The sequence below is a fragment of the Eptesicus fuscus genome, chromosome 15, assembly GCF_027574615.1.
Source record: "Eptesicus fuscus isolate TK198812 chromosome 15, DD_ASM_mEF_20220401, whole genome shotgun sequence".
Classification (NCBI taxonomy): Eukaryota; Metazoa; Chordata; class Mammalia; order Chiroptera; family Vespertilionidae; genus Eptesicus; species Eptesicus fuscus.
Genome location: NC_072487.1, coordinates 39,316,659 through 39,330,612, shown reverse-complemented (window position 1 = coordinate 39,330,612; position 13,954 = coordinate 39,316,659). Strand labels below are relative to the sequence as shown.

Genomic DNA, 13,954 nt, shown 5'->3' with positions numbered 1-13,954 from the left:
TCCCTGGCCCTTTCAGGCTTCTGAATGTTAACCCTTGCTTTAAATGAACTTGTATCTCTGGTCTGATCCTCCCTCACCCCAAAATGGTGGCCAACTCTTAACTAAAGACCCACACGGTTTTCCTATATCAGGTTGCTGCTTGTACTGACAGTTAGAAACAGAAAATCAAATACCACATCGTCTAAAGCAGATGGTGGGCTTTTTTCTCTTCTTAATACAGGGAACTCTGTGCAAAGTCTCACTACAGACGCACATTTTAAAGATATTGCTGTTCCATTGAATGGTGGTTCTGTCCGGCACAGACATCCTTGCCTGAGTTTACTGCCAATAGTACTAACTTCCTTGGAAACCAAAGTTTACAGAGAAAAAAGTGTCAGGAAACATTATTTCTTCTAATTGCCAATAGAAGCAGAATTTTTCTTGCGTCCATAATAAGTGAAAACGAAGAACATAGAACAAACTCGCATCGCTTGCATCTGATGTTTTTGCAAAAAACCTGGTTATATTTTAGGTTGTACTTGGGACACAGAATTGTTTCTGCATTCAAACCAGGTACACATGGGGTGGTAGACAGTGAGCGTGAGTTGACTGCCCATGTGTGTGATTTGCCACAAACAGTTCAGCTGGACTGCTGTGAAGTTATGTGTCGAACAAGGCAGCTATGATAGAAAGTGGACTGATGCCTCCCTGGCACCTCTCGTTAATATTCAGCGTTCATTATAATTTAGAGTCTCTTAGATTCTGTCAAAAAGGTCTAATTACCCATGAGACCACTGTATTCTCTGTTTTTACCAAATCAGTGGCCTTTTAGTCCAAAGCCTAGAAGACAGTATTAAAACAAGGAGAATTCAGGCAGGGTATGTTTGAGCAGTACATCTCCACCTTCAGCTTTCAGGCTCTGGGGAGAAAAGAACTGCAGAAAAAGGGACACAAAGATGACCTGAGTCACGGGCAGTAGGGCTCTATGTGGGATGTTAGATGGATTTGGGATCCCCTTTTCTTTTCCGTTCCCTCCAAAATCGGCCTTTCCTTTCACAGACCACAAGTGCAGCTTCACCTCCCTGTCGGGTTCACCTAATGCGGCCCAGATGTCTGTATTTCCCTTGCTCGGGACTTGTATAGGAAGCTTGGGTTCACTGGGAGATACATATTCCTGTAAACGGAGCAGCTGGATTATTGGGCTCTTGTCAGATTTTAGAAAACGAGACTAAGTTGTCCTTACTCGTGAGCAACTTGTCAGCAAGTCCAAATAGTAAAAGTGAGCTCCGTTTACAGCATGAAGTCACTGCTCGTTGGTCTGAAAGCCTTGTCAGAGGTTCTCTCATTGGCATATTTAATTGATGCCATTTCCATTTTGTTGTCATTTTCCTGTGTGTGTTTTTTTCCCCTCCCCCTCCTTCTGGATGTACCTTTTTATTTTATTTTTGAAATAAAACATCCCTGAGTGGATACAGTGCAACATCTGCATCAAGCAGTGATTGTCATTTACGAAGCATGGAGTGAAAAGTAGGGCTCACGGGTAATTTTTTCCAGTGCACACTTTGCCATGCATGTGTTGTGAACATTTGCGAGTGTTCACGGGGAAGGGACGAGGATCGCATGTGGTAAGGGAAGTTGTTCTTACCCAACTTTCAAAATACCTCGAGAGGGAGTCACAGCAGATGTTTAAAGGGCAGCTTGTAAAAGTGCTTTGTTACCATTGAAAGTATGTCTTGGTTCTCTTTTAAGGGACCGATTTGGCAACTGTGGGGAAGAACGGAAATCTCGTTTCTCAACCGAAGTGGCCTGAGCGCATACTGGTTTCCACTGCTCTGTTCCGGTTCAGTCTCTAGCTGTTTCCTATCCCCTCGCTTCAAAAGGTTCATGCCGTCCCAATTAAACGCCTGCACTAGTGGAAACGACACAAATTCAAATCCAGGACCTCCTGAGGCAAATGTGGGGAGCAATCTTTTTCCTACATCACCCATGGGACGAGGGAGGAAAAAATTCCCAGCCACTTCATCAATTGGGCCAATTTAAATCCTCCAAGGTAAATTGGAGGAAACAAACCATCCCCTTTGCAACTGAGCAGGAATTACAGGCTGACAATGGAAAACACTAGGCCAACAGAACAATGAAAACAAACTTTGACATAAGTTCAAAGCTCAAAGGGAAACACCAAGTAGACACATTAAATGTCGCCTATCACAAGCCAATCATAAAACATACATTGCATTTGGAAACGGCTTGGTTTAATTGAGTGCCTTCCATTACCCTGTTTTCCTAGCAATCAGTAAAGTAATCTTTCCATTAGAAGGAAATATGACTCTTGGAATTAATTCTTTATACAAAGAGCTAGCAGGAGTGACATTTACACCAAAAAGAATTGAGTCCCTGTAGCAGCATAATAAGCAGTCTACAGCTGTCTTCTTAGACACTGAAGTTAATTTGGTCCAATGTAGTTAAATTAATTGAATATAACAGTAGTTGAGAAAGAGATTCATTATTTTAAAGCCTTTTTGTTTTTCCCCATTGGTTTGGAATTCATCAATCATGAGGTGGAAAAAGACTCTGTTTTCTAAAAGAAAAGGCTGCACTTCTGTTTGATCACCAGTGAGGAGTTCTGTGGCATCGCGGAGAGGGCTCTCAACCATGTAACTCAGGAAAGCATAAGAGATGAACCAAGAACTCAAAGCTTCCACTGATGGGAACTTTACAAAGCAGGTGTGCGTGCGTGTGCATGCGTGTGTGTGTTTGAAAGGAAAAAGGGGCTGGGCTATACTTACAGGAAACCATGATTTTCATTGTTTTATACATAAAGCTCTCCTCTCCCTTCCTTTTAAAAAACCCCATTGTGGATGAAATAAGTCCAGAGGCATAAGGCCTCAGACCACAAGTAGAACAAACTCCATAGAATTTATGTTTTTTTTCCTGGTGATCAGTTTGATTGAAGAGCAGGTGGAGAAGTGAGAATTTGTACTAGGAAGCCTAAACTCTCTAATCCTTATTTCACCTCTTTCGATCTGTACTTTTAAAAGATGCTAAGAAAATAACCTCAGGCTAGATGGAGAATGTAATTTCAAACTGCCTAGGAAAGAGTTTGGCTTTGGGGTGTATTTCTTTTATATAATAACTCAGATAATTTTTTCCAATCTGTCAAGTTTTTGCTATATTTTTATAATGCAGGGTTTGGGAATTGGAAAAAACTAGAGGCTCCTGATTAAAGGACATATAAAGTCCTGCCTTCCCTTTATTGCTGCTTTTTCTAACAAACTTATTAAAGAAAATGGACATAAAGAACTACTTCTTTACTTTGTATATTTTCTTTCTACTTCTTCTTTGCCAAAAAGAAAAATAGTTAGAGAGAAAAATGTTTACATGAAATGGCATTGGGACCCTAGCTTCTGATTTACTCCAATTTCATTAGAAAAAATTGCTGGTGACTTTAATCTACAGACTGTATTTCTCTGTTGAAGACACAGTAAGCACCAAAGTAAAGTTTCCTTCATAACCTGAAATCCAAAGAAAAAAAGTGTTTTGTGTGTCCTGGTGAAAATCTACTGTTTGGTCAAAAAAGTCCTGGCCTCCACAATATTACATGTGGCCTGATTCTTAAAACAGGAAAATGGCTCCAAATACTTATATTTCCCCTCCAATATGTACCATCTTGACAAGGCTTTGATGTCATTGGTAGAAACAGAGTTTTTATACAGAGGCCATGCATTAAAATTCTTCCTTTGCAGACTTATTTCTGAATTGGTACTATCTTGCCATTGACTATGGATGAACACTCTGGTTGGGAAAACAAAATCCCGATTGTCTAACATAAAGGTAACATATAACACAGAAGGTAAATAATATAAGAGAGCCTGACTGAACCCCCTTTGATAGTTGGTATGATATTTTAAGCCACAGTGCATGTGCATGTATAAGTAATTGTCATATATAATATTCTCAGATATTATATACTTATTACATTATGCACAATGCTTTCCAAGACAGCTACAAATTTACACATGCATCAACTATCTAAAAACATAGAAATAGGAAAACCTATTCAGTGGAATTTTCTTAAATTATATTTGAACAATCAACAGGAAAAGTAATCATGTAAAGTACCGCTCTGTTCTCGTATATATCTACAATAAAATTCTATAAACAATTATCTCCCAAAACATACCCGAATAAAATTACAAAAAAAAAAAAAAGAGATAACACCCAGTGTCCTATATTTGTATATTTATGGTCATTTCAAAAACAAACAAACAAATAAAAGAGCCCCACTCAGGTGCATATTTACATTCTTCAATCTGTAGCGGTGAAAAATAATTCTATTAAGTGCAGGACATTCCTAATGTTGCAGTAGTGACATTTTCCTTAAGTCTTCATGAACACATTGCTTTTGTGTTAATGGTGATGCATTCCAGGACTATGAGACAGTTCTGTCGCTGCCTTCATTTGCAGACGGTGGCACAGTCAGGATTAAAGAGCTCCTTGTATAACGGAGGAAAGAGTGTATTCACTATGTCTGGATGCGATTGCTTAAATACCTGCAGCTTCTCCCCGTGCAAGTTGCAAACCGCCGTGATGGTCGGTATCTTGGCTATTAACTGCAGAATGGAGGGGCAGGGAAGGAGACAAAGGGGGAAGCTCATTAGTGCTCTGTCTTCGGAATCAGTGTCCTTCTTGGCCCCAGATGAAGGGAAATGGCTTTGGAAAAAGATGTTCAGAAAGACAGAAGGCTCACTTTCGGCTTTTCCTTTAGAACAAAACAAAACAAACTGCTCCTCCTACCCCCCACCCCACCATCCTCTAAAGGGAAAATACAGAGAAAGAGAGCTGGACCAAGCTTCCTGATTCATTGTTCTTAAATAAAGTATGTATGGGAGGCAGTCTAGGTTAAGCCTTAGGAGTGGGCACTCTGCAGAGTTTGGAATCCTGGTTCCAAAGCAGCTGATTGGCTGTGTGGCCGTGACACTCGCAATGCTTCAGTCTTCTCAGTTGTAAAATGGGCACAGTACCTACTTCTCTGGGTTGTTGTATGGACTGAAGGAGGTAATTACACCAAAGTGTTAGGAACACTGCAGGCGGGAAACACAATCGTTAGCTAATAATATTTTCTGTTATTTCCCGCAGACTTTTGCGATGTATTAGGTTTTTAGTTTGGGAAGGTGAAGAAGTTAGGAAGGGGTACCCTAAGCCATATGAGGTGTGGTTCATAATTACCTGGGCTGCTTTGCTGTCAGGCTCACTAGCCTGCCTACATCTCTCAAACCCCTTTCTGCTGTAATGCACGAAGTGAAACTATATTTAATCAAGGGGAAATTTGGGAGGTCACTGCCCATTAGCTCCCTCAGGAAGATGTTTTAAAAACCTGGGTGAGAATATCCACTTATAATGGCTAGGTTTTGAATTACATATATAACATAGGATGTAATTTTGAGTTCAAATAATAAGAAGACCATGCTTTTGTAATAATGTCCACAGTTTGCCAAATGGTACAGAAGTCTTAGGAGATGAGCGATTCTAACTTTTAACATACTTGTAACTTAGGTATACTTAGAATCTATCATTTAATGTCAACATTAGCTTAAACCCAAATCTGATTGTGGTCCAATTACTGTGGGAAGGAGGTATGTTCTCATATAGAGAATAGTTTTACAAAAGATAAACTTGATCGTTCATATAGCTCACTTGAAAGTGATGATAAAATAAAATTTAATAAAACCTATCTAATCACCAAGTAGGCTCACTGTGCTCCCCACCCTACTTAATCATAAGAAACCATTGCACTCTTTGAAGTACAAGAGGAAATAGATAATTAGGTACTTTGTGGCTTTCCGAAATTTCCACTCTTTCATTAACTTTCCTTTAAACAACTGATGACGATATTGTCTTACTATGAACAATTTAAAAATAGCGTTATGGTGAGAGCTGTTGACATATTTATTAAAGGGATCTAGAACACATGAAGAAGTCTGGTGTTCAGACTTCCCCTTTCCGCTGCTGTTTACTGATAGGGCTAGAAATGAAACGTGTGGAACCTTTGTCTATCAAATGAATGTTAAATTTTAGACTGAGAGCCAAGACTTTCTGTCCAACACTATGAGTTACTTCAAAACAGACTGGTTCTTGCTAATAATCGACTTGGAAAGACAGATATGAATCAAGTTGCCACACAGACAAAAGCAAGTGAAAACCTGTGGTGAGTGCTGTGGAGGAATGATGCTGGAAGTGGTGGCTATTAGGACATTCTGGCTTCCTCTGGCAGGCCAGGATGGCTTTCCCCAGAAAGTGCCATTAAAAAAATAAATCTTTATTGTTGAATGTGTTACATATGTCCCCTTTTCTCCGCTATTGACCTCGTCTAGCCACCCCCACCCTCCACCACAGGCCCTTCATTATCCTGTTGCCTGGGTCCATGCAAATATGCATACAAATTCTCTTCCCTCTCCCCCTCCCCGCTTTCTGAGGTTCGACAGTCTGTGTTCCATGCTTCTGTGTTTCTGGATCTATTCTGTTCATCAGTTTATTTTGTTCACTAGATTCCACATATGAGTGGGATCACGTGATACTTACCTTTCCCTGACTGGCAGAAAGTGTCATGTATACTAGGATCTGAAGCAAGGGTGAGATCTAACCAGCTGCTGGGGCCGGGGTTACAGACTGTGCCCCAGGAACGTATGCAAAGGTGCTGTGGTGTCTGGCGCGCTGGAAGCACCTGAAGGAAGTTCAGTGTCGCTGGAGCAGGGGGTGAGCATGCCCAAGGATAAAGCTGGAGATGGGGCTGGCCAGATGACACAGGGTCTCAGTTACGTTAAGGTCTTTGTAAGGGTTTTGAGCAAAAGAGAAAGATGATCAGAAGCCCATTCTGAAAGGTTTCACTTTGGGTCCAGGATGGAAAACCACATCTTTTCTATGCTTTCATAGGCAAAGAGCGTGTGAGTGTCCACTTAACTAGAGTTCCTTGGGAAATTATTCAGGCTCTCTTAACCAGCTGGTCCACACAGAAGGAGACTGTCACAGTGTGAGAACAGTTGCAGTTCTCCCTGAAATTGCTACCGAATGCAGAAAGGCTGTGAAAGCTTCCTACAATCATTGCAGTCGGATTGATGATGTGCAGAGCTCCTGAAACTTCCACAAGCAACTCAGGAATGCTTGTCGATCTTTAGTGTGTGTGAGTCACTGGGGTGCTTCCCGCAAATGCAGGTTCCTGGGATCTACCCCTGGGGATTGTGTTTTTCTGTAAGTCTAGGTGGAGCTCAGACCCCATGTTTGAAATGAACATTCCGTGGGGATACTGATGTAGTGGGTCCATGAGAGAGAGTTTGAGAAACACTTGTTTCAGAGGTTCAAAGCGTATACATTTACAACTGTTTTTCAAAAGTAAAAAGTAAATTATTTGTTATGTTTGAAACAGTCCCGGCAGCTGAGTGTAAAGTTGGCTCCTTTTCAGGAGACAGACAAGCAACTATATTGAGAGAGGGAAGAGTCCGTGCGCTTAGTCCTATTAGTTTGGTGAGGGACAAGTCATGAAATTCCCGAGTCTCCTATGACACAAATACTGCACAAGGAGGAGTAGCCGAATGACTAAAAACAAAAACGACGTATGGGTTTGCGGCCTGACTGAATCCTGCATCTGCTATTTCTAGCTGTGTGATCTTGGGCAAGTCACTGAACCTCTCAGCTCACCTATCTACCAGGTGGCAATCACGGCAGTCCCTATCTCAGAGCATTGTTGTGAGGGTTAAATGAGACGATACATTTAATATACGTATTGTCTGTAGCAGAGCCTAGCATAATACATGTGTGTCAACATATGTGTTAGGTGTCATGCTTCCATTCCCATATAATGCTTCCTTCAAGGAGAGAAATATCTAGTCAAGACCACATTTGTTTAGTCAAATGAGACACAAGGCAAGAAACCAGCTTAGCCCTCAACCAAGCACCAAAAATCGAATCTTTGTATATCATGCGTGCATACAAAATCAGCCACTTACTCTATTGAAATAAAAAAGCAACATATTAGTTTTCATTTTCTTGTAGCAATTAAAATGAGTTGCTCATTTAATAAACTGTGATCCATAACATCGAATCCTAGGTGCTACGATTCTTCAAGCAGTTTTTTGTTCCTTTAGAGAAGGGGTATGGGGGTGGGAAATCAAATGTATGAGACAAGGACTGAAACCCTTACTCACTTACACCAGAATTATTTGACCATGTGTTCGGTTTTGGAAAGGGAATATGGACTCTTGCTTCTCTCCTGCCTAAAACTGGATTTAAGAGGCATCTGATTCAGAAACTCATTTTCCCCTCTTCTATGGGACTTGGATTCTTCCCTGTTGCTCATCTGGAGAATGGGCTGAATGGCGAGACTTGCTTTTGGTAAAAGAACACTGGGACCACTCGAACTAGGATCACCGAGAAAGGCAAAGAGCTTCCCCAATCTCTGTGCTCTCGGAAGAGGCTGGTTTAAAGGCGTCCAATCAGCTGTGGAAACAGAAGTGCTGACAGGGGCATCCATCACTCTGGAGGCATGGTGGGCCAGGAGGCCACACGGGCAGCAGTAGCGCTTGTCAGCGCCCAGAAAGGCCTGGTGGAGGAAGCAGCTGGCAGTCACTTATTGTTCATCAATATTATGTACTACCGCTGGGGGACCCCCATTTCAAAGGGAGCTCGGAGCAGCCTCAGCAGCAGTTAATGGCTCAACAACTTTTTAAACAGCTGGGGAGGTGATCCCGAAGCACTTGGAGATGAAGGGGGTAGTCAGTTTCAAATCATCATGAAATTTCTTCATGCTTAAGTAATCCCCATAGCGGGGATAGACAGAGGGTCTATAAAAAGGCGTTTTCATACTCATCTCTTTCTTATAGAAGCATTTTTATAAGAAGGAAGCTTTAGCTTATACCTACCGGGTCTACAAGAAGAAAAGGCAGCTGTTTGAGAAGAGATAATAATCCTATGCCTTTTTCCAGAGGGTAGTTTTATGAGGAAAATCCATAATTTTATGACTGGCACATTTGATGTTGAAAACATGAAACCTGAAGAGCGTAAAACTAGTGATCTTGTTCATAAGGGCTCCCAGGCCACCAAATGCTCTCCAACCTGACTGACGCAGGAAGCTGACAAGGGTTTGATCAAAGTGTAAGAAGCTCCAGAAGCGCTGATAAAAACGGGGCACAAGTGAGGCTAAATACATCCATTTCACTTGTTCATTCACCTTTGAGCTTTTATTTAGTAGCTTGGCGCTATGATAATAGAAAGACAGACTTCCGTCTCTATATTGATGCAGTTTTGTTATTGTTATGCTAGACATGGACAGGAATGAAGAAATCAGTGAGCCTGTTGGTCTGAGCCTCTCCCAGCTCAACCTATCACAGTTCCCCCTGGGAAGGCTGAAGCCTTCCAGATCTGAGGGGGAGATGAACCTCAAAGAACAGACTCTTCACCACATGGTACAGCCATTCTTGGCCAGGTCATTCTCTCCCCATGGCCAACCCGAGATCTCCATTGTGTTTTTGTTAACATGGCATAACTTTAGGCTAATACCTATGGAGGAAGGAATGCTGTGTGGCATCTTCATGGACAGCAACAGCTTTAACAAGACTGACTAATACTAATAGAAAAAGAAAATAATAGTATTGCTGTTTTCTCTCCTTGAAGGGATAATATTTTGTATAATAATGGAAAAGAGAGAGCTGAATGGGGGGCAGGTAACGTCTGGCCAGCTAGGGATAGGGGAAAAGAGAGGAGTGACAGATTCTGAGCTTCAGCAAAATAACTCCACATATATTCTTCCACATCCTGGAAGGTCTAGTTATCAGCATAGAACTATGGTCTAAAAACACCCGAGGGTGGTATGGCCTGTGATTCCTGGAAAGGTTGCATCTCTAGCCCATGTCAAGGCATAGGCATTTGCACACTGTTTTGAGAAGCGAGTTGAAGGCAAGGCACTCACTGAAGTGTTCCAGATGGGGTAACAAAAATGACTCTCCCTCTGGGCTCTGCATATGGCGAGGTGAGTGGACTCTGTGGGCCGAGTCACACCAGGAGTTCTTCATGCCTTCCCATTGGATATATGATGTGTTATTATTGAGTTTGCTACTTTTAAACTTCTCAGTCCAGCTCTGGGTGAGACTATACCTTCAGGAGTGTTGCACATATTTGAAGGAATGCTGGGAAAAGTCTATATGCTACCTATGACTCTAATCACCCAGGAGACACAGCAGGAGGGGCTGGACTGGAGAAGAGCATGGGAGGGGAGAAGAAGATCTTAAGGAGAAACCTTTGTTTTCCTCTTTTTGAGTCAAAGAATATTATGCCGAAGGGATTGAATGACCATCCAGTGCAACCTACTCATTTCCCAGACAAGAAAAGTATAGCCCAGAGAACAGATGAGCTGCCTCCCCTAGTCAGATGGGGCTTACAAAATATATATGTATATTATAAATACACATGTGTATTTTTTTTCCATGAGCTTTAGTGAAAGTGATCAGTGTCATCTCATTCCTGGCTTCTCAAGTCCAGATCCAGCCAAATCTAACTATTATTCATAGCTCAAAATATACCTCATACTTTCTTACCTCCACATCCTGTCCCCCATCTCTTGGAATGCCATACTCCACCTCTTCACCCCCTAACCACTCCCCTGCCAGCCTGATTGATGCCTAACTGCTCCCCTGCCAGCCTGTTTGCCCCTAACTGCCCTCCCCTATAGGCCTGGTTCCCCCCAACTGTTCTCCCCTACAGGCCTGGTCCCCCCAACTGCTCTCCCCTGCAGGCCTGGGTCCCCCCCAACTTCCCTTCTCTGCAGGCCCAGTCACCCCAACTTCCCTCCTCTGCCAGCCTGGTCACCACTAACTGCCCTCCCCTGCAGGCCTGGGTCCCCCCCAACTTCCCTTCTCTGCAGGCCCGGTCACCCCAACTTCCCTCCTCTGCCATCCTGGTCACCCCTAACTGCCCTCCCCTGCAGGCTTGATTGCCCCCAACTGCCCTCCCTTGCAGGCCTGGTCCCTCCCAACTGCTCTCCCCTGCTGGCCATCTTGTGTCCACATGGGGGCAGCCATCTTGTGTGTTGGAGTGATGGTCAATTTGCATATTACTCTTTTATTAGATAGGGTAGATGCCTGGTGCATGGGTGGGGGCCAGGGGGTTTGCCCTGAAGGGTGTCCCGGATCAGGGTGGCGGTTCCCTTGGGGTGTGGGGCAGCCTGGGTGAGGGGCCTGTGGTAGTTTTCAGGCTGCCCATGCCCCCCGGTGACCCAAGCAGAGGCCCTGAGATCTGGGATTTATTTATCTTCTATAATTGAAACTTTGTAGCCTTGAGTGGAGGCCGGGCCAGCCAGAAAGTTTGGCTTCCTCCATTACTGGGGAAACCCAAGCCTCCTGCTCGCTCTGTGGCTGCAGCCATTTTTGTTGCGATTTATTTATCTTCTATAATTGAAACTTTGTAGCCTTGAGCAGAGGCCTGGGCTGGCCAGGGTGTTCAGGAAGCTTGGCTTCCTCCATTGCCAGGGAAACCCAAGCCTCCTGCTCGCTCTATGGCCGCAGCCATCTTGGTTGGGTTAATTTGCATACTCACTCCTGATTGGCTTGTGGGCGTGGCTTGTGGGTATAGCAGAGGTATGGTCAATGTGCATATTACTCTTTTATTAGATAGGATTACCCTCTTCTAATACTTTCTCTGGTCCCCAGCTTTGCAACATTATTACTATAAGAAAACTGAGTGGATGTTAACTAGACTTATTGTGGTGATCATTTTGCAATATATTATAAACAAGTGTTAAATCATTATACTACTATTATGCATCCCAAACTATATAGTATCATATGTCAATTATATCTAAAAAACTTTAAAAAGAATTGACTTGTGTACTTTTCCAACCAAAGATGGAAAAAGGAGAAACTGACCTACTGTCTGTGTTCTAATTTTTTTCTTGCCACTAAATACCTTTCATTCTTCATTTTCCCTGTCTCCTTTCTATCTCAGTACCTCAGATCACCAGCACCAGGACACCAGAAGGTAAAAGATGGTGTAAGTATGAGAGTTTTACTCTCCTAGGATAGTAATAATCACAGTGTCACAGTGTGTTAGAATCCATGTTGTGCAAATATCTCATTTGAACCTAAAGCACATCTATACAGGAGCCAGGAATTATAATTTTCATTTTACACATGATGAAACTAGAGTTTTCTGAAAAGCAGACAATCCCCCTGAGCAGAATAGCAACAACTTTTGTCTAACTCTGGATTTTATCAACCTTTATTTTAGTTTGGTAAATATGGGGACCGCAGTCTTTGGGAGATCCCAAATGCAGGACCCCCAATTAATTAACTAGATATATTTATGCATTTTGCTAGTTATATATGCAATTATAAGCAACAGATGTATATATTCACATTACCATCTTTTCTCTCAGGTTATCTGAGAGCATGTAGTTTTGCTCTTAACTGGGAGAAAACAGGAGCAGAGAGAAGGTGCTTTGTCTTTTCCCACTAAGTGCAAAGTTATACCAAAGAGAACTAGCCCTCCACATTGTGAAAATGTTCTTCCTAAGTTGTGTTAATTTTAACACAATGTTACCATAATGAAGCAGCATATTTAACTCATTTTTTTTATAACAATGCTCTTTATGCGCAAAGTAAATTCTGATAGTATCCCTGATAGAGTCTTTCCCCCTTTTTAAAATGAAGAATTTCAAGAGGAGAATGACAGCATTTTAATAAAAAACAACAACAACACAAAGAGCGGGATTTCTAACATCTTTACCATGAATAAGCTCCATTTCTTAGTTGCTTACCCTGTAAAAAAATTCCAATTTTTTTTAACACATCATCTATACTCCATATTGTGTGTTCACCACCCCAAGTCAAGTCTCTGACTATCACCATTCATCGCTCCTCCACCTTCCCTCATCCCACAAAAATCCAGTTTTTAAGAGAGCAAAGGTACTTAGAAATCTAAAATAATTCTGGCCCTCAAAAATATTACAATTTGTAAGAAATTAGAGATGCTTTAAAATCTAAAATAGTGCTAAATATCAATTATTAGAAATTTCTTTTTATGATAATTTTACGTTGGTAAACAACTTTTCTCAGTTCTCTTCTTAAACATCACTATTCTTAAGCTGAATCAAGAAATTGATGGTGTGTTGCCTGCTTTTGCCCATGAGACACTTGTCATTTTGAAAGACCCCCCCAGGGCAAGTCTTGAGTGAAGAGATTAGAGTTGAAGGGCGTTTTACAATGAATCAGTCTAATCTTCTATTCTGGGTAGTACTGTCATTTACAATATATCTGAGAGGAAACCAAGCAGTATCTATTAGAATATGGCCAATGACAGGGAGCTCACTACTTCACACAGTGGTCTACCCTTCCTTTCAGCAACCCTCATCATTTTATATTTATTCCATATTTTGAGTAAAAATCTACCTCCTTTTAACTTTTGCCCAGACCTGACTCCTTTGTGGCACAAAGTCTCCTCTTGTGCCACATATGAGTTCTGAAGACTTGATTTCCTGCTTCAAACTTTTGTTTTTCAGATGACATGCCTCAGTTTCTTTCATTTGTTTTCCTGTACCTGGGTTTCAGGTCCATCAATTTCACCCTTTCCTAAGGGGTGTCATTCTCCTTTCCATCTATTATAATTTACTTGTCTCCCTTTTAAATGTGCACCTCAAAATTTATGCACCTTTGGTAACTTTCAGAAATCATTGTTGCCAAGAAATATCTCTTGCTTTATACAACCAGCGCCCTTTAGCTCATTTCACTCTCTTTCAGTGACAAGGGGTCTGTGGTCTGAGGACCTACCTTTGCCAAGGTCTCATCATCCAGGTGATTCTTCTGAATCACATGTTGAAGTGCAAAATAAATCTTTTCCTGAAGCTTCTGGACCTTCCTTGGTTCTATCAGCCAGGCTCGGTCTGACAGAGGAAAAGAATGGGTAAGGAGGGGTGGGAATGTAAGCTTTGCTTTAT

The 13,954-nt window shown here is 41.9% G+C and overlaps 1 protein-coding gene across 1 annotated transcript in view; it reads right to left on the bottom strand.

Annotated features, from left to right (window-relative positions):
• Positions 1–4,433: 4,433 nt before the first annotated feature.
• RORB (RAR related orphan receptor B) overlaps positions 4,434–13,954 on the bottom strand; it is a 154,957-nt gene continuing 145,436 nt past the window's right edge. The window contains exons 11-12 of the mRNA XM_054727660.1: positions 13,788–13,900; positions 4,434–4,589 (exon numbers count right to left, since the gene is read on the bottom strand). Coding sequence (XP_054583635.1) covers positions 4,434–4,589; positions 13,788–13,900 — 269 coding nt within the window. The remainder of the gene's footprint in view (positions 4,590–13,787; positions 13,901–13,954) is intronic.